This window comes from Cynocephalus volans, chromosome 13 (genome assembly GCF_027409185.1).
Source record: "Cynocephalus volans isolate mCynVol1 chromosome 13, mCynVol1.pri, whole genome shotgun sequence".
Classification (NCBI taxonomy): Eukaryota; Metazoa; Chordata; class Mammalia; order Dermoptera; family Cynocephalidae; genus Cynocephalus; species Cynocephalus volans.
The window spans coordinates 109,415,923-109,435,294 of NC_084472.1; the positions used below are offsets into that span (position 1 = coordinate 109,415,923).

Genomic DNA, 19,372 nt, shown 5'->3' on the forward strand with positions numbered 1-19,372 from the left:
TAAAATGTTAAGTATATTTAATACTATAAAATAATTCACATACAAACTAGAAACAAATATCTTATGAAAAGAACATCTTTGCTCAACAGACTATAAGAAGGAAATATCTGGAATAATTATAGTTATTACTGAGAATCAGAGAGGAGGACTGACCTACTCAATCCTAACATGCCAATGAGCCAATTTTATACTAACTACTAGTTCAGTCTTCTCTCTGCTAAACCACACTACTTTCTGTTAGACTTACTATGCAGTCACTACTCAACAATCACACCAACAAAGTGGCATCACCGTAAGTTGTCAGTCACTACGACTCCATTTATGCTCCTTTTTGATGATCAGAGGACAAGAGGCTCAAGCACTAGAAAACCTAACTAACTGAGTGAAGCCAAGCTGCCTTAGGCACGTGTTGACTCTCACGGGAACCTGTGTGGAGTGGCTGTGGGTGAAGCAAGAGCAGTGGAGATGAGGCTTCTGCTGTAACCTGCCACTGGAAAACTTAACTGAAAGCTCCCTCCTCATGCCTGAAAGTTTGTGTTTCTTATAAGATACAGAGATGGAAAGGGGAGAGGGGAGGACCCCCAAGATAATTAGTATGAAAATATTCTTCCAGGCTGGTCCATTGGTAGTAAGTTAACAGAACTTTTTAACATTAACATCATTAAAGTTGGATTTAACCCCCCATTGCTAAATTTGACTGGCTTAAAAAGCAAAAAAGAAAAAAAATTTCTTCCTAAGTAGTCAGCTACTTGGACTGGTGATGAAGGGGGGATCCCAGTGTGTGGGGTGCCTTTGCTCTCAGAGGTACCCTTCTCAGAGGAGAAACTGAATATTTCCTGTTCATTAGAGGCAACTCAAACTTGGGAAATAACATGACAGTTCTGAGGCTCATATTTTATTTACAAGTACATGAAGAATGTCCCCTGTAAACTCTAATTTGGGATAAGAAAAACAATATTAAGAAATAGTTGCTGGACCCACAGTGACGTGTAAAAGGAGTCCATGCCACTGTTTCTTTAAACAATGATCTTGTTATTTAAAAAATAGCAAAAACAAAAAACCATATGATTTCTTCATGTTGCATATGTGAAAGAATTAAAAATAAAAATGACTTTTCATAACTCTGCAGTCCTGGACAAATGTGTGAGGTGACCAGGACGTCACTTTCATTTGGCAGTGACAGCCCTTGCTCTCCAAGAGCAGCAGCCTCTGAGCAAAAGACTTAATACTCATCTAGTGTATCTGCTCGAGGAATGCAGAGGCCTCGATCCTTCAGAGCCTGAGCTTTCAGCCTCTCTGCCTCCAGCCTGGCCTGCTGTTCCACCCTTTGCTCTTCCAGGATTTCTTCAATGGACACTTGCTGCAGGGGTGTGTCACTCTCCTTCTCCAAGTCCTGCAAAACAAGCAGGTTGGAAAAACTTCACCTGAAGACCAAGAATAAAAACATTACAGACCTAAAGGCAAAAAGATTCCCATGTCAGGCTCAGATTATTTTTCATAACTGTGACCGGGCTGAAATATCCTTCTCCTGGGGACGGAAGTTTTTTCAAGAAATGGCTGGAACTCTACTACAGGATACTTACTGTGACTATGGAAATAGGGATCGGTATCAGTGTGTCTAACAAACCTTTAGGTTATTCAAAATCCTACAATAGCCAGGATTAACTTTCTTATCAGTCAAGGATTAACTTTCTTAAAAAAAAAAAAAAAAAATAGGGCTGCTTATAGACATCTATCTCCTCAACTGTAGAGAATCCAAGAGAGAAGTTACTGAGGCCAAGAAAGCTTGAGATAAGTTTTGTGTTTTTACTTTATCAAAGTCAACTTAAGTTCTGGGGGTGGTTTCTCAGTAAGAAGGTAGAGAACACTGACTCAAATTTGTACCACCACCCCTTCCACCTCTTTAAAGACAATAAACCGTCCCTGTGGCATTAATTGGGAGTCTCTAAATTACAACACACGACTCTTTTCCCTTCTGTGGAAACAAGTCTTCTAGAGAAAACCTCAGCAGACTGGTTAGGTTATTAAAACACTTTGGCCTCAATATATTTATTTCTTCACCATTTTAACTTAAAATTTTTGCTTAATAAAAATTTTTTTCTTTTTCCTTATTTCAGAAATACATGCTCATTGTAGGAAATTTAGAAAATAGACAAGCAAAAAAAGCTTAAAAGTTATCCATAATTCCAGTATGGAGGATTAATGTTTTGGTGAATATCCTTACAGTTTTTCTAGGTATATATTGATTTTAAAAAAACCCACAATGTAAATATTGACTGTAATTTGTTTTTTTTTCCATTTAAGGTGGCAAAATATGCTTAATATTTTTATTTTTGAAAACCTTATAAACATTTGATAACCAATTTCATAATGCAGAAGAACCTTACTATAAAATTATAACACTATCCACAGATTCAGTTTGTTCTCTTTAAAACGAACATACAGGTGGTATTATATGTTTTTATAACATGGTAAGCCTATACAAAGTATTCCTGTTTCTTATCCTCTTTTATAACTTTCAGTTATAAAGCTTGGGAGGGCACTGATGCATACACCAGTTCTTCAGATGTTCCAGCCCGGATACTAATCCTAGTACACACTGCCAAGGCCTCAGAACCCACAGGCAGTGGCATTATCAGATGAAGAATTCTCACTAACGAGGGAATGAGAGCCACACACATTACATCAGCAAGCCCTGCCCTGGGTCAACAGCTAGCAGCACCCAGCAAAATATATATCACCACTTAACACCCGCCTTCACAACCCATGGGTAGCAGCTGAAGGGCAGATAGTGTTCTTAGCTTAGTGTACTGCCCCTTGGCTTTTCACTATATTATTCATGTGTTTACGATGTGGTTGCTGCCCAACAATCAGTCTTACTACCTAATGCTGTGTGCATGATCATCCTTGAAGCAGAATCCAGGGACTTCTAAGGCAATGCAATGTTTATAGAATCTAAATGGTTTCCGGGTATGAGTTTCCCTGTGGTTGGTACGTGATATCTTCAAAGTTCCTGTTGATTCATATAACCACGTAAGCATTTCTGAACCATGTTTCTCTAGTGGTACCACTGTAAAACTTCCAAACCATAACATAAAAAAAGTACTTTTCCTCACAAAAGGGATCCCAGGAAACAATGAATCTACAAGAACAAACACACATTCACTTCTTTCTCTGCACATACACATACATCTACATAGATGCACCTCTGTGCCATTAAAACTAGTACAGAAAGCACGTCTGTTGTGTTTACTACTATAACACTGAAGCAGAGTATGGGTAAATATTTTAGGTCTTTTCTCCTGATATCAAAGTAATATGCTTCCTCTTTAAAAATTAGATTTACTGCCAGCTGCCAAATAAATAAATAAATAAATAAATAAATTCAGGAAAGTAATTTAAAAGTCACCCATAATCCCATCATCCAGACACGGGTTGCTCCCTTTAATATACTGGCAGACCTCTTTACAGTCATTCACTCTACCCTCTGCCCCTCAGGTACTAGGGTGCTTTATTTCAACCTTTACTTAATACAAGGAGATGACAATTTCTGCTGCTTCAACATGCAAAAAATGATAAACTAAACCAAAAGTACCAAGCATTAAAGTATTTCATAAATAAAAAAAGGTATTTCATACATTTCACAGGAGTATGTGGGCAATATTGATAGTATTGATTGGTCATTTCTAGCTGAATGTTTCCAATATGAGATCTCTGAATCAACCTGACACTGGCAGAATTCACTCCTTACTTTCTGAAATGGCTTACTATTAAAAATAGCTATGAACTAAACCACTCTACTCAAAGACTTCTGTAAACTAATTTAAGGAGTGGCTAGGTACTGGGAAACTTTATTGAAAACATAAAAAAAAAAAAAAACAGGAAAAAAATTAAGCAAACATCAAAGTTTTTTGTAAGAAACAGGAAAACTGTGCTGGTTCAGCCCTTAATTTCAACTCATTTTGAAGGGATTTTGGTTTTCCTGACAAACTTAACAATCAGAAGCAACAGGGTCAGGTCAAAGGTTTAAATAAGATACTTTAAAAAATGTCTGGGTGCTTTTAATAGTTATATACATAGCATAGTTTTCTAATAGTTTTGTACATAAATATGCATATATGTACATATATGCGTATATATGTACGTACACATACATACACAAAGGTCTATAGCAGTAACACTTCAAAAGATTTGATTTAACCTTTCATCTGCCAGCTGGTCTTTCTGGCACAGACACACCGGTATGTCCTCCCCGGGCTGTGAGCTAAGGATCCTAGTGGAACTGAGCTCCATTCTCAGGATAGGTAACAGAAAGGCTTCTCCTACAGCCATTCTTTCCCCACTGAAAAATACGAATATCCCATTGTATATGCAATGTGTCCTTCCCTCAAATATTGTCATGAAAAACTCCTCATAACCAATTGTTTCAATGACTGCAAAATATTCTATCATATATAAATCATACTTTAGAAATCAAGCTTTTTCAATTTTCTATTATTAGAGAGAACAGAAATAATATATTAATGAACACATTTGTATAGAACAGAATTTTTTATGGTAACAGGTAAAACCAATGAAATTTGTGTCAGTGGGATCAAAATCTTAAAAATGACAAAAGGCACTGAAACAAAGTTAATTATTCTCTGTGGCTTCCCTCTTACAACCATAGCTTGCCTAAGTTAATTCAGTGGTTGCCTGTGAGAAGCTGGATGAAATTGGAAAATATATTTATTCTTCTTGAAAAGACAAAAAGAAACCTAGCTAGCACAAATATCAAGATCCATAGCAGCTTAACAGTAAGCTTCACTTACTATTTCTCCTAGTAGGACCACATTTTCTCCTCTGACCACAAAAATCCCTCGAGGAATATCTCCGTACTTTCTGCCCACGTGAATGCGTTCCACAGTCTGATGCAGCACTAAGTTAGCTGTAAGTGCATAGGGAAGAAACAAAGATGTTTAGTTCAAATTAGTGGGTAGAGGTCCACAACTCAATTCATCAGTTATTTTCAGTAGAAAAGATTTAGCTTAGGGCCGAGCCTGTGGCGCACTCGGGAGAGTGCGGCGCTAGGAGCGCAGCGGTGCTCCCGCCGCGGGTTCGGATCCTATATAGGAACGGCCAGTGCACTCACTGGCTGAGTGCCGGTCACGAAAAAAGACAAAAAAAAAAAGAAAAAAAGAAAAAAAGAAAAGATTTAGCTTAAACATGATTTTAAAACTTTCTAATTCTAGGAAAAGCTAAAATTTCAAATAATATTCTGTTTCACTGACTAAGACATACCACTTAGGAGACTTTTCAACAACTACCAACTGAGAGAGTATTTAGGATTATGTTGTGCTAATACATGAATGATGGTAGGGATAAGTTAAGAGAAGTAAATTTCTCTTATTAGTTAATTGTTAATATCAACATAGCCACAAGAAAATATAAATGAATAGGGAACTTGGAAAACTTGAGTGCAAACAACTGCAGAGATTAAAACTGGTTTTTGGAAGGAAACTGTTTTTCTTTGTTGTGTAGGTATATGTATGTGATGATTTACTGAAGATATAACTTGGTTCCAGTACTTAGGATTCATTTAAACCAATATCCATGGATCATGGAACAGTAAAAACCTATTTTTTTTTTTTTTTTTTTACCTTGCCAGATAACCATACCTGGTAAAATGAGAATAAACTCAATATTTACTAGTTATCCCTCAAATTACTCGATGGGCTGGCTGGTTAGCTCAGGTGGTTAGAGCACAGCCTGTAACACCAAGGTCAAGGGTTTAGTTCCCTATACTGGCCAGTAGCCAAAAAAAAAAAAAAAAAGTACACTGACGAATAATTAGAACTGAACCCAGTGTTCTAACCAACTGAGCTAACTAGCTAGCCCTCTCTGATGAATTTTACTTAAGATTTAAAATCCTAATGTGTTAAGAGTAATTATTTTTCTTCTCTCAATTAGTAATAGTCTTATTTGAAGTAAAGCAGAAATCTATACTTGTATATTCTATAATTCTTATAACCGTTTCAATTATGTTATTTTTCCTCATGGCCAAATCTAGTGACCTAGCAGATGTCCAACAGATGTGGACACGAACTGAGAAATTCCTTGAAACAGAAGGAAAAATAGATCTCTTACTTTAGAAAAATGCAGAGTGTAAAATAAAGACTGAGACTCCTAAGTGGATGTACTCTGATGTATCCCTGTATGTAAAATATTGAGCTTAAAGGTGTAGTCCCTAAAAGACTTTGGGAAATGCCTTCTACCCAATTTTCATTGGACAGGGAGGGATTAACTTCAGTGCAGGAACTGCTTTAAAGAGCAGATGCACCCAAACCAATGTACAAATGAGTCCCTTTTCCGTGGACTGAGTTTATTTCTATCATTTGGCTCCCTCTAATGGGGGAAATAAAAAAATAGTCTAGAACATTGTAATCACATGTTCTAGCAAAAACTAGTTTTAGAAATACTAGCTTGTAAATATACAGGCTTTTGTATATAATTATAATATAGAAAACCATGATGTACTCACTTAAAACAGTTCTATCATGCAAGACACATGAAAAAGGTGCAGATAAATAAATTTCAATATGAAATAAAACAAAAAAATGCAATGAGAAGCTCTTATTTTCCACAGTATGAGAACAAAAAGTCCAGAATTATTACATACCAAATTGATCAATGCTTCTTAGAAAGCCTATAAGTGTCCTTCCATCTCGAAGCAGGACCAAGTGCTTTTCTGGGGAGAGGAGAAAAGATCTTTACAATGAAAACTGTCAGCTTTAGAGAGTTTATAGGATAATAATAATTAAGTTAATAGCAATAACAATTTGAGCTGTACCACTTCCTTTTCTGATATATATAAGGTGCGGTTCATTGGAGGGAGAAACATGGCCGCCTAGGATTTAGATTAGGTCAGTGGTGAAAAAAAATGACAGTAGTGCAGCAGAGTGGGAAAAGAACAGGGTGGAGCCCAGATACCTGACTGACTGGCTCTAGACACTGATGTTTGGAGGTCTGATATGGATTGTATCCCTCAAGTTTTATGTATTAGTAGCTTGATCCCCACTGTGACTGTTAAGAGGGTGGGAAATCCTATTATGGTAATTGAAAGGTGGTGCCTTGAAGATGTGATTAGATTCTGAGGACCATGCCTAGTGAATGGATTAAAAACGGTGGTCATGGGCATGGTTCTGAGGGCTTTAAAAGGAGCACAGTGAAACTCTCTCTCTGCTCTGCCATTTTCTGCCATGTGAGACCCCTGCATTGCTGTAAAGCCACCACCAAACAAGGCCCTCACCATAAGTGCTCCCTGGACTGGACTTCCCAGCCCCTGAAACTGTAAACAATAAATTTTGTTTTCTTACAAAGTACCCAGTTCCAAGTATTTTTTTATAAGCAATAGAAATGGACTAATACAAGGTCTCAGATAGAAATAAGAAGGCATTTGTTGGAAACTGGGGCAAAGATCACCCTTGCTATGAACTGGCAAGGCACTTGCCTGCTTTCTGTTCATGCCCAAAAGTTTTATGGAATGTGGAACTTCAAGGAGCTGACCCAGGGTATTTGGTGGAAGAAATTCCTAAGCAGCAAAGTATTCAGACAGCATATGAATACTTGTAACAGCCTACACTCAGTTATGGCGGCCAAGGTATGATGTAAAGCTGAAATTTATAATTAAAAGGGAAGCAGAAAGTAAAGATTTGGAAAATTTGCAGCCTGTCCATGTGGTAGAGAATGAGAGCATTTTCAAGAGAAAAATCCAAAGGTGCAGCAGAGAGACTGGTTGCTAAGACATTAGCATGGCTTTGAGGCAGAAGGCATTTCAGATGTCTCTGGTGCCACCCCTGCCATTACAGACCCTGAGGCCTAGGAGGAATGAATTGTTCCAGGGGACAGACGGGGGCACCAATGCTCTGTGACGCCTCGGGATGCAGCTCCCTGCATCTTTGCTGCTCAGGCTGCAGCAGCCTTGCCTCAAGTGGTCCCAGGTGTGGTTCATGCTGCAGCTCTGGAGAGCACAAGCTGGAAACCTTGGCAGTGTCCACATGGTGTTAAGTCTGCACACCAGCAGAACGCAAGAGCAGCAGAGGCATTGGGAGCCTCCACCCAGATTTCAGATGGTGGATGTAAAAGCCTGGAGGCCCAGCAGAGACCTGTTGCAGGGACTGAGCTGCTGCAGAGGTAGAGCCACCATAGAGGGCACCTACTAGAGCAATACAGAGCAGAACTGTGGTGTTGGAGGCCCCATAGAGATCCCCCCCAGGGCAATGTCTAGTATAGCCAAGGAAGCAGGCCTGCCACCAAGACCCCAGAACTGTAGGGCCACTGGTAATGTGCTACACCTGCCTAGAAAAGCTGCAGGCACCAGTGCAGCCCAGTGGGCTGTGCCCAGCAGAGCCATGGGGGCAGGGCTGCCCAAGGCTTTGGGGGCCCAGGGATGGAATGATAGAGTTTGGATATGTCGTCCTCCCAAAGCTCATATTGAAATCTAATCCCCAGTGTGGTAGTGTTAAGAGCTATTTGGGTCATAGGAGGTGTGTCCCTAATGAATAGATTAATACCCTCCAGTGGGCGGGGGGGGGGGGGGGGCGGGTTCTCAATTAGTTCCCACGAGAGCTGCTTGTTTAAAGGACCCTGGCACCTCCCCGCCTCTTTCTTACTTCCTCTTGCTATGCATTCTGCTTGCACTCACTGGCTGCCTGCCACTTTTTGCCATGAGTAGAAGCAGCCTGAGACCTGCACCAGATGCAGCTGTCCCAGAATCGTAAGCCAAATAAATCTCTTTTCTTTATAAAATTTATAAAACCCAGTCTCAGGTATTCTGTTACAGCAACACAAAAACAGACTACTACACACTGTCATGGTGGGGATTAAGTTTCTAATACATGAAACTTTGGGGGACACATTCAACCCATATCACACCCCTAAATACAGCCCGTTAAGCTGTATTCTCCGGAATTGGGCAGGTTTTAGTTATGGGCCAATGAAAAGAAAGCAAGTGATCTTCTTATATAACCCTTCCTGGCCCCAGTATTCACTAGAATCAGGTAAGAAATGGCCCCAAAATGGGTCATTAAATTATGATGTCATTTTGTAGTTAGACTTGTTCTGTAGGAGGGAGGAAAAGTGGGATGAGGGCCCATATGTACAATCTTTTATGGCTTTGTATCACAATGAGGTTTTACAGAACAAGTGTAAGATCATGATTCAAAGGGGGAATCCTCAAAAAAAGTAGGTTTTGCCTGACGTAGGACCAGAGGAAGACCTTGTCATGCCTCATCTAATGACAGGGCCTTCCACCCTGCCTTCTTCTCCTGCCTTTCCAACTCCATATAAAGAGAATGCTTCTAAAGCTGCAGGTGTTCCCAAGGCTGCAGGTTCAACTCTGACAGCCAGCCAGCAGGAAGGAGTCTCCCCTCCTCCCCACACCTGTCAAGGTACTCAGTGTGGCACAGGAAACAATCAAACTCAGGCAGCGCAATTTCCATTAAGGCAAATCCTTATAGGTCTTGATGACCAAGGCTAACATTCTTCCTTTTCCACTTCAGATTTATATAATTGGAAGAATAACATGCCCTCCTATTGAGATGACTCCCAAAAGATGGAAAACTTATTCACATCTATTTGGGCTGATATTCAGGCCCACATAAATACCCTCCTAACTCTAGAAGAGTGTAGAATGGTATCAGAAAAGGCTCATCAGGAACCAAGAGCCTTCATGAGTTGCAACCTAATAATCCAATTACTATTCTGGCAGCTAACATGGTACCTGGAATTGAATCAGGTTGGGAACACAATGACCCAGGGGATCAAACTAGGATAAATCATTATAAAACATGCATATTAACAGGAATGCAGAAGGGGGCACCTAAACCAAAGGGCTTGAATGAGATACAGGAGGTACAATAAAGGCAGAAGGAAAATCCCTCCATCTTCGTCAAAAGGATTTTCAAGCTTATAGGCAATAAACTGACATAGTTATTATGACTTTTATTAGCCAAAGTGTTCCAGATATAAGGAAAAAGCTACAAAGATTAGAAGGGGGACTGGAGATGCTGATGCCCCAATCAATGGAGATTGCTTTCAAAGTGTTTAATAGTCATAATCAGGTACAAGAGAGACAGAAGCTATGTGAAATGAGATGGCAAGCCTCATCGCTTGCTGTGGCTCTCAAACCAACTGGAGAAGTCAGACAGCCATGGGTAAGACCCCTGAGGCCTCCACCATCTATCTGCAGAGGTTATCCAGGAGTGGGATGATGGCAATGTATCCAATGTAGACAAGAAGGCCACTGGTATGGGAATACCCCAACCATCCCAGAAGGAGAAAAGAGGGAATGGGAGCCAGCCACAACCCAAACCACCAGATGCTGCAAATCATAGACGGCGATCAAGAAAGATGGGGTCTGGGGTGGGATGGTCCTCTCAATTCCATCGACATTTCCCACAAAGAACCCCAGGTAACAACGACTGTGGGAAAAAGGCTTGTAGACAATCTTATTGACAATTGAGCCATATATTTAGCTTTGAATGCCCAACATGCCCCCTCTCTCCCCAAAACCCACTGCAACAATAACAGGCGTCTTTGGAAAAGTATCTCACAAGCCCTTCCTATAATTCCTCAAGTGTCATCTGCAAAAGTTAGGGAAGGTATAAAGCCCCTGATAAGTGCCTTGCTTGCTTGAGTACCAACTCATTAGGCCTTGTCAGGCCCCTACAACACTCCTACCCTGCCAGTGCAAAAACTAGGGACTAATGAATATCATTTTGTACAAGATCTGAGGGCCATTAACCAAATTACATAAGATATACATTAGTAGTACCAAATCTCTACACCTATTTCACCACTTTGTTAGGAGACTTGTTGAATTAGTTTTAGATTTAAAGGATGCCTTTTACTGCATACCTGAAGTCCAGAGTGTCAAGAGTTATTTGCCTTTGAATGGGATAATCCAGAGTCCAATATGAAACAACAATATTGTTGCACTATGTTACTTCAAGGATTTAAGAATGCACCTGCCATTTTAGGGAAGCCACAGCCAGAGATTCAAGAAAACTTCAGATGAAAGAGGGGATTCAGCTTTGGTATGTAGATGACATTCTGATCACTAGCAGGACTGAAGAAACCTCTAGCAGAAATAGGGAAACAATTTTGTAAGCAAATTGTACAAAGAAAGTAAGATATATTGTTTCAAGAAGTAAATTTAAGATGAAACAGAAACAAGATAGAAAGGAACAAAAAGAAGACAGAGAGATGAAGAAAGATATGAGTACAAAGATGTATTTTTGGCAAGGAAGGTTAAAAGGAAAAGAGTAATTTTGCATGGAAAGGAATATGTGTAGTAAATTCTGTCCTAAAATAGAATGGCTGGAGTGTTCCAGAGTGGGAAGAAGTATGGGACGAAACAGAAGGTCTAAGCATGTCACAGAAAGTTTAATAAGCTGTGATAATGGTTTATGGAGGGTAGAATGAAAAGAATTTTATGTGTAATCAAGTTGGCTAAGACTAGAAGGGAATTATTCATAAATTTTTTCAAAATTTGAATATTAATATCAAAAGTACACTGATAAAAGCTAATGTTTGCTTTCCTATGGTGGAAGAACAAGGTTTTCTTGAAACATTGGACTGCTTTTTATAAAAAATTGTATGAAGTTTTTTTTTTTCTTGGTAATTTATGTTCCTTTTTTTTTTTGTCTTTTTCGTGACCGGCACTCAGCCAGTGAGCGCACCGGCCATTCCTATATAGGATCCGAACCCACGGCGGGAGCGTCGCTGCGCTCCCAGCGCCGCACTCTCACGAGTGCGCCATGGGCTCGGCCCTATGTTCCTATTTAATTAAGTGACTTAAAACTTTGCTATTTGACAAACTTCACTTCCAAAATTAAATTCTAAAATGAAGTCTCTTGATTTGGACTACTTGGGGTGTTCCAAGGGCCCTGTAACTTCTCAAGGGACCTATAAAAGAGAGACATTATAATTAATTGGGCTTATCTGACAGATTAAGTTATATGGGAAGTATTCACAAAACAAGGAATGATCTTTGTCTTAATAGTTATATGGATACGATCCAAAATTGTATAAGGTAACTAGAAATCTGATGTGCCTTGGTATAAGTGCTATCAGTCGTAATTCTGGTTATAATTGAATTGTCCAATAAAGAAATTGGCTAGTTTCATAAAATTGCTAACATGACATTAGGCAAAAGAAGTAACTGAAATGCTTTGACAGGGCTGTATGTAGGTCGACCAGTACTGAAACTGCTAAGATACGTAAATTAAATGAACTCCACAAGATTGGTCCAAGTCAACTCCCCTACAATGGTCTATTTAATAAACAGTGAAATGCACATGATTTGGTGAGACAAAACTGTTGTTTAAGAGAATTAAGATCCAACATAATCATGGGCTTACAGAGGGCCTGGACAGCTGCATGGTCCTCCTTGAGTTTAAGCTTTAATTGTTAAAAGCCCTGCACTCCACAACTCCACAAAAAAGGCAACAAGATCCAATTATAAAAAAGTATTAGTGGATTGTCCTAAAACTGTAAAAAAAAAGGTTTATAATCAATAATTACTTTATCAGGAGACAGCAGAAAACTTCAGGACCACTGAAACATTTATAGATAAGATTTCATTTACACCTTGGATAAATCTGTAATCATTTTCATGTTTTTCTGAAATTTGATGTTATAGCAGTAGCCCAGAAATTGTAAGAAGATATGTTACTTTTGTACAGCGTCTTTGGAGAAACTTCCAGTAAAGTATTATAAAGCATCAATGCATTGTGCCAGTCTATTCTTGCTGAGTAAAAGGAGTGAGATCATAGCTCCATCACTCCCTGATAGAATCCCTTCCTACTAACAATTGGGATTCTCTTTAGCCTCTCTTTAATCCCCAAACAGGGCACACCCTCCACGGATCAGAACAGGCCATTGGCAAATTGGACCCAAACACTGACAGCTGGTGCAATCTAGTACTGATTTCTCTGTACCTGTGAGCCTGTCGAAGACTCGAAATTACTTTTCAAGTAGGGCTGAAAGATAGCACTTTGACTTCTCCCAACTGTGTTGCAGCACTGCTGTTCATCAGGCGATTGCTGCATGTGCCCACTGCCCAGCTGCTACCATGAGCTGGCCCAGCAGGCTGCAGAGGCATGTTCTGAGCCTGTACCATGAGCTGCTGTCGGGTGCCTAGGTGGGTGGAGCTGAGCTTCCACAGCAGGCCTGCCTACCATGCTCCAACATACTGCACATTGAGAACCTGTACCACCCAGGTGGTGCCAGCTCCAGCTGCTGCTCTTTGGCCATGCCAAAGCCAGGGGGCCCAACCGAGAAGTCCAGCAGCACGCGGACCGTGGGGATCTTGTCTGATGACAGCAACAATCCAAGCAGCCCACACGACAGCCTGGGGGCACCAGAGACCTGGTCCCAGGGATGGTGACAGGTAGAACTCAATGGCATAGGGAAAATAGGAGCCCTCCTTATTGTGTGGGGGGAGAGGGGGGACAGGGAACCCACCTGATGGAAGGTGAGAGGTCTTGAGAGACTAACTTGAGGCACTGGGGAAATGGAGAGCCTTATTGGTGATGTGGGGGACCAAGAGAGGCCTGTGGTGGACCGTGAAAGATGTTTTTCACCTTTCCCAATGCATGGTGATGGGTTGGACCCTTCACCACCTCCTCCCCCCCTTGAGGACTTGGGGCGACCTGGACGGTATCAAGCTGAGATCTACTCGCTCCAAAGGCAAGGGAAACTGAGACTACCCCCCTGATGGACAAAGAGGCTGGGACACCCTTCTCTTGACCCCCGAGAATATACCCATCCCTGGCTCCTCAAGGACACTGCCCTTTCCTGTATTTAACTCTGAGAAGAGCAGACTTTTTGCTGAGGAGTTTGGGAAAACGCCCTGATGAAGAGTGAGAAGTGCAAATACCCCTTTGGAAAACTTTCCTTCCACTAACTGTGACAAACCAGGACCATGAGGAAGGGGTTAGGGGTCTCTCGCTTCAGCTGATCAACTAAAGACCCTTCAATTCCCCTACTTGATAGTTCTGAGTGAGGGGCAACCCCAGCTCCTATGCTCCTTGCCCCTCAGGACTGCTTAATAAAGGGAATAAAATTGGGGATGTGCTTTAAAAAAAATAAAGTGCTAAGTAACGTAAGTAACATTTTCCCTGTTCCTTATATAGCTAGAGAACTTGCTTGCACAGTTTATCTTGTGTATCCTGTAACTGATAGTTTGTATATATATAATGGTTACTCTTACTCTCATTCTCAAAGCAGCAATCCTTTGGGGATGGGATTCGTGGGATTTATGGGATTCACCCAGGCTTGAAAAGATAACTCCATGATAAAAATCTCTCAGGCCCTGGTTTATCACACCTCTGGACTTCTGGAACTGTATACTTGTTGGAGACTTTAAGGAAAACCCATGGGACAAATAATCTGTGAATGGCTTTAGCAAAAGCTTATTCTCTAGTAAGAAGCCAGAGTAACTGTTAGTTCTGAGGGCATATGTCAAAGAGCCGGAAAACTATTTCATTAATGCCGAGACTGCTCCATGTTCCTAATGAAGGACACTCTAATACCCCAAAGGAAGAATGTAAAGTTATCCTTGATATTTTACGCATCACCACTTACTGCTTTCCTAGATTTTGTAAAAGTAATGCTCTTACCTTTTTAATTGGTAGCCTAATTGGTACCACATATAGAAAACCTGCTTTGGTGATGCCTGCAGAGGATATATTGTGTTCACTTAATGGAACATTGTGTATTTTTCCCCCCAAGTTGGGGGCTTGCGTATGGTACCAAACAGAACCCAATGCTGCACGTACCTTTCCCCTGACTTTAATACTACAGAGGACTTAATTAAAATGTGGCTGATATTGCTATTTCTCTAGATACTGCCACCAAATACATTAAGGAAAATACTCTGGGGAAAGGAATGCATGATGTGTTTGTGGGACAGCTAGCTGCCGGTTTGGGGGCATCTGAATGGCAGAGGGCAAGCCCAGCTGTTACTGTTCCAAGGTTTCCTAATCTTTACATTTCTTTAGTGGATCTCCAGATCACTATGGCTTGTGCCACCAGCATAACCCTTAAACTGAATACCTATTTAGATCAGGCTTGAGCCATGAGAGCCAAACAGAGGTCTTTGGCAATTCCATCCTTAAAGCTCTACCTCATGATACTAATTTAAATGTCCACAACTTATCTGATGTGCTCTGTGCTCCTCCAAGATAGCTCTTTATCTGTGGAGGATACCGAGGTTCCCCATGGGATTATGAATATATTAACAGTTGGAGTGTAGGAGGCACTTGTGGGGGTATCTAACTAGTCCCTTTTCCATACACAGGCCCAATGAAATCCAACATTGCACTAGTTCTTTAAAACTTTTTTCCCCAAGGATAGAAAATTCATATTGGATGGAGGTCCAACTTATGGGACACCAGATAAGTACTTGCCTAGATATAAAGGGGACTCAAAAGAATATTTCTTTGGGTGCACTGGTTTGCCTTGGTGGGGTATAGCAGCCCATGGCATGGTCAGGAAACTTTCTCTCACTTTAGGGGTATTGCCAATGAGACTTCACTGGCCCAGCAAAGAGGGATTAATTCTCTTGCAATGGGGGTATTGGTTGTGCTATAGTTACTACATCATGTTGCGTTTACATTAATTCTTTTGCAGAAGTTGAGACTCATGTAAAGAAAATTAGACAGCAAGCCACTTGGCTCTAAGAGGTGTCTTTTGAAAAGTATGGATTTAATCTATTTGAGAGCATGTTTTCATGGATCCAGTCAGGAATCTGGTCTAGCTTTGAGGGCCCACATAAGCAGGAAATAGTGCTATTGTTTAGATTAGAAATCCTCTTTCTCTTAGTAAAATTCTGTACTTGTCATCTGACTCATATATGCAAATCAGCTTCTCCTGATAACATGATGGCAAATGAACATTTCCATTTTCAATTGGAAAATGTTCACGAAAAACTGCAATTAAGTGCAAAACAATTTCATTCCTCATGTCCCTAACTACATCCCTGTCAAGCAGGAAGTAGCCAGAGTGATCATCACCCCAATCCCTCAAAATTGAGGGATGTACAGGGAAAAGGCAGGAATTGTAAGCTTCTAAAACCAGCTGAGACAGGTTTCGTTTTCCCATCTCAAGTTATTTCAAAGCTCTCTTGCAGGATGTAAGCTGAGCCTGGGTAGAGAGAGAAAGGACGATGCCCTCCAGATGACCTCAGGAGCCTGAACATTCTCCACCAAGGTGCTGGATCCAGATTAGACCAACCAGAGGACTGTATTCAGAATTACCTCATCACATGGACTGATTCAGAGCTAGCAGAGGGCACGACTGTGCCCTCCCGGGACGCCCTTTGCCTGTTCCTGGGAATTGGGGAAGAGGAATCTAGATTGGACGGATGGTGGGGAAGTGCGTTGTCCCTCAAGGAACACAGTTCCTCCCATCAGTTTTACCTAGTGCCCCATTATTTATTTTATTTTTTTTTTTTTAAAGATGATCGGAAAGGGGATCTTAACCCTTGACTTGGTGCTGTCAGCACCACGCTCTCCCAAGTGAGCTAACCGGCCATCCCTATATAGGGATCCGAACCCGTGGCCTTGGTATTATCAGCACCACACTCTCCCAAGTGAGCCACGGGCTGGCCCTAAAAATCTTTTTTTGTCTGTGTGTGTGGCTGGCCGGTCTGGGGTTCTGAACCCTTGACCTTGGTGTTAGCAGAACTATGCTCTAACCAACTAGTGCCCCCTTTAAAAGCCTGTTCAGCCCTGGGTTCTGGGACAGGGATTTGAGAGTTGTACTTCTCTTGTCTCCACACTAGTCAACTTCATGAATAAAGCCTTTCTTCTTACAAAAACCAGTGCCATGTGCACAAAAGCTGTGCACATCAGCCAGTGAGCCCTTGTTGGGTAACATTATGAGGCTATTCCCAGATTCTATCTGAGACATGAAGAAGTGACCTGAACTAAGGTGGAGATGGGAAGAGAGAAGATAAGAGGACTAAGACCGTGTAGTTGTAAGTGATGAGGTTTGTCAACTAATTGAGTTTGTACATGTGGGTATGGGGGGGTGAAGAATGCTGAAGATGCAGGAGTTCTGAATAATCGTGCAAAGGAGAACTATTTAGATTATTTACTAAAAGTTGGGAATAAAAGAAGCAAGCTCAGGGTGGAGAGAGTTACCAGGTCCTTGTGATTCTGAAGTGCTATCAGGACACCTACATAGAAAAGTCAGCAGGAAATTGAACATAATAAAACTGGAATGCCAAAGAGATCAGAATTAGCAAAAGCAATTCTGGATAAATCTAAAAGGAGGTGATATAATCACTAAAGTCCTGGAGATCTTCTACAGAAAAGAAGCAGGCCAAACATGCAACCCAAGAGATCATCTATTTTGCAGAATAAGAGTCAGAGAGGTAAGAAAGTCAGCAAGTACCAGTGTTAAAGAATTAAGAATCCAGTGGTGACAGATCACAGTACCTTAAATGACTTTTCAGAATGAAGCTTCAGTAGTGTGTTGACAAAAATTAGATTGCAGGGGTAATAAAAGTAGTCTATTAAAGATGGTCAGAAAGAGTTAAAATGGAGATGACTCAAGAGGTTTGGGGAAGAAGGTATAGAAAAAGAGATGGGAGTATTATAAAGAGACGCAACTGAGAAAAAATTTAAGATGGGCAGACAATAACATTTATGAAGAGAAGGATCCAGAGTGGGGGAGAGAGAGAATTGGCCCAGGTGGTCAGAGTGCAATGTTGATAACACCAAGGTCAAGGGTTCAGATCCCCTTACCAGCTGAACCGCGCCCCCCAAAGAAAAAGGTAAAAGGAAGAAGGTTCAGGAAGTAGTCGAAGGAGAGAGTGACAACAGACACAGACAGAAAGGGAGGAATACTCCTAATCAAATGAGATAAAGAGTGAAAATACAGAAAGACTGAGGAGAGGAGAAAGTGTGTGTGCTGGGGTGGGGGTGCAAAGGGTGCACAACAAATGGTGTTTCACCTCAATAAAGGAGATGATCTGGAACCTACAAAGACGTAGGGGTTAAAGGCCCTGAGAACAGAAATGATTTTTAGTAAAATGGTAGGATACGTTAGGAGCTTCAAATAATTTGGATAGATGAGAAGAGGTGAGGGCAAAAGGTCATTTTCAAACAACTACATATTTTGGATAGGCTTGTACAGTGGTGGTTAATATATGCATTTGATCCAACTACACATTTCCCTTCAATAGCAAAATAACTAATATGGGTTTAAAAAATGATCTCAGACAACCATAAAATGAGAATTTAATCATGGGCTCACTCTCTAATTTGCACTCATAGCAACTGTAGAGACAGCTGTAACTTGTTTGAAACTGTGTAAACCATTTTGCAGCAATTACAATTTAATGAGACAGATCACACGATTAAAACATTTGACAATGTTGCTTGAGGAATAATGCACAGATGATAATTTAGAAAAAGGAAAGATAGGACAACTGTAATTGTTCCTCTTGCTTTTGTACAGAACTGAGCTCCTCTTCAGAACAATAACTAGGAAAAAAGGAGGTCTTTCTTAGTAAAAAGAAAACCGTCTAACAGAAAAAGTTTAAAGTGAGGACTTACCTTTTCCAGAAATGTCAATACCTCGTCTGGCAGTGGTCTCTACTACCGTAACCTGAAAGTGCTAATGATCCTCACAGTAACAGAAGATTGCAAATGGGTACACAGTAGAAAGCCTACTTTACTGCCAATTAAATGTAACTGCTGTTGCCTTAATATTTTCATTTTTTGATGAATACTTCGTCTGAGTATTCTCATCTATCCACCGGGCCACTTTCGTGACCCACGGAAGCAAGAGTGAAGTGCACAGCTTGTGGCTCACGGGGGGCCTGGCGGAGGCTGCGAGGGGCAGCACAGAGGGAGCGGGCCGGGTGGTGGGCGAGCAAGCGGTGTGTCCCGTGTCCGTGGACGCTGTCAACGCGGAACGCCCGGAACGGAGCTCACAACAGCCCGCTCCCCACCCAGGACCCGTTCTACGAGCTCCTTCCTCAGAGGTGACGCCCCGGAGGAAGGGTCCCACCCCGGGCTTCACCGGGAGCGCGTGAGCTACTCACTGTCAATGTCCTCGATGAGGCTGGCGGTGCCAGGCATGTAGTTCATCTTGAGCTGAGATGAGGCTGCAGCGTTGACCGGCGGGGGGCCAGCGCGTCCAGCACGTCCCTGCTCCTGCCGCAGTCGCTACCTCGGCGGGACGGGGACGGAACCCCGACCCGGACCCGCGCGTCCGCCCCGGCTTCCAGCCGCCGGGGCCTGCCGGAACCGCCTCCATATTACCTCCACCCACTTCCGGTATCACGTGCCTGTGGAGAGGCGGGACGGCCGTGCCC

The 19,372-nt window shown here is 41.5% G+C and overlaps 1 protein-coding gene across 1 annotated transcript; it reads right to left on the reverse strand.

The window, feature by feature from the left end:
• Positions 1-19,339, reverse strand: LSM1 (LSM1 homolog, mRNA degradation associated). The gene is made up of 4 exons (XM_063077274.1): positions 19,100-19,339; positions 6,659-6,727; positions 4,812-4,927; positions 1-1,393 (listed from the first exon to the last, which is right to left on the reverse strand). Exons 1-4 carry the CDS (start codon positions 19,143-19,145, stop codon positions 1,223-1,225), a joined length of 402 nt encoding a protein of 133 aa, XP_062933344.1. The 5' UTR covers positions 19,146-19,339; the 3' UTR covers positions 1-1,222.
• Between the last annotated feature and the right edge of the window lie 33 nt (positions 19,340-19,372).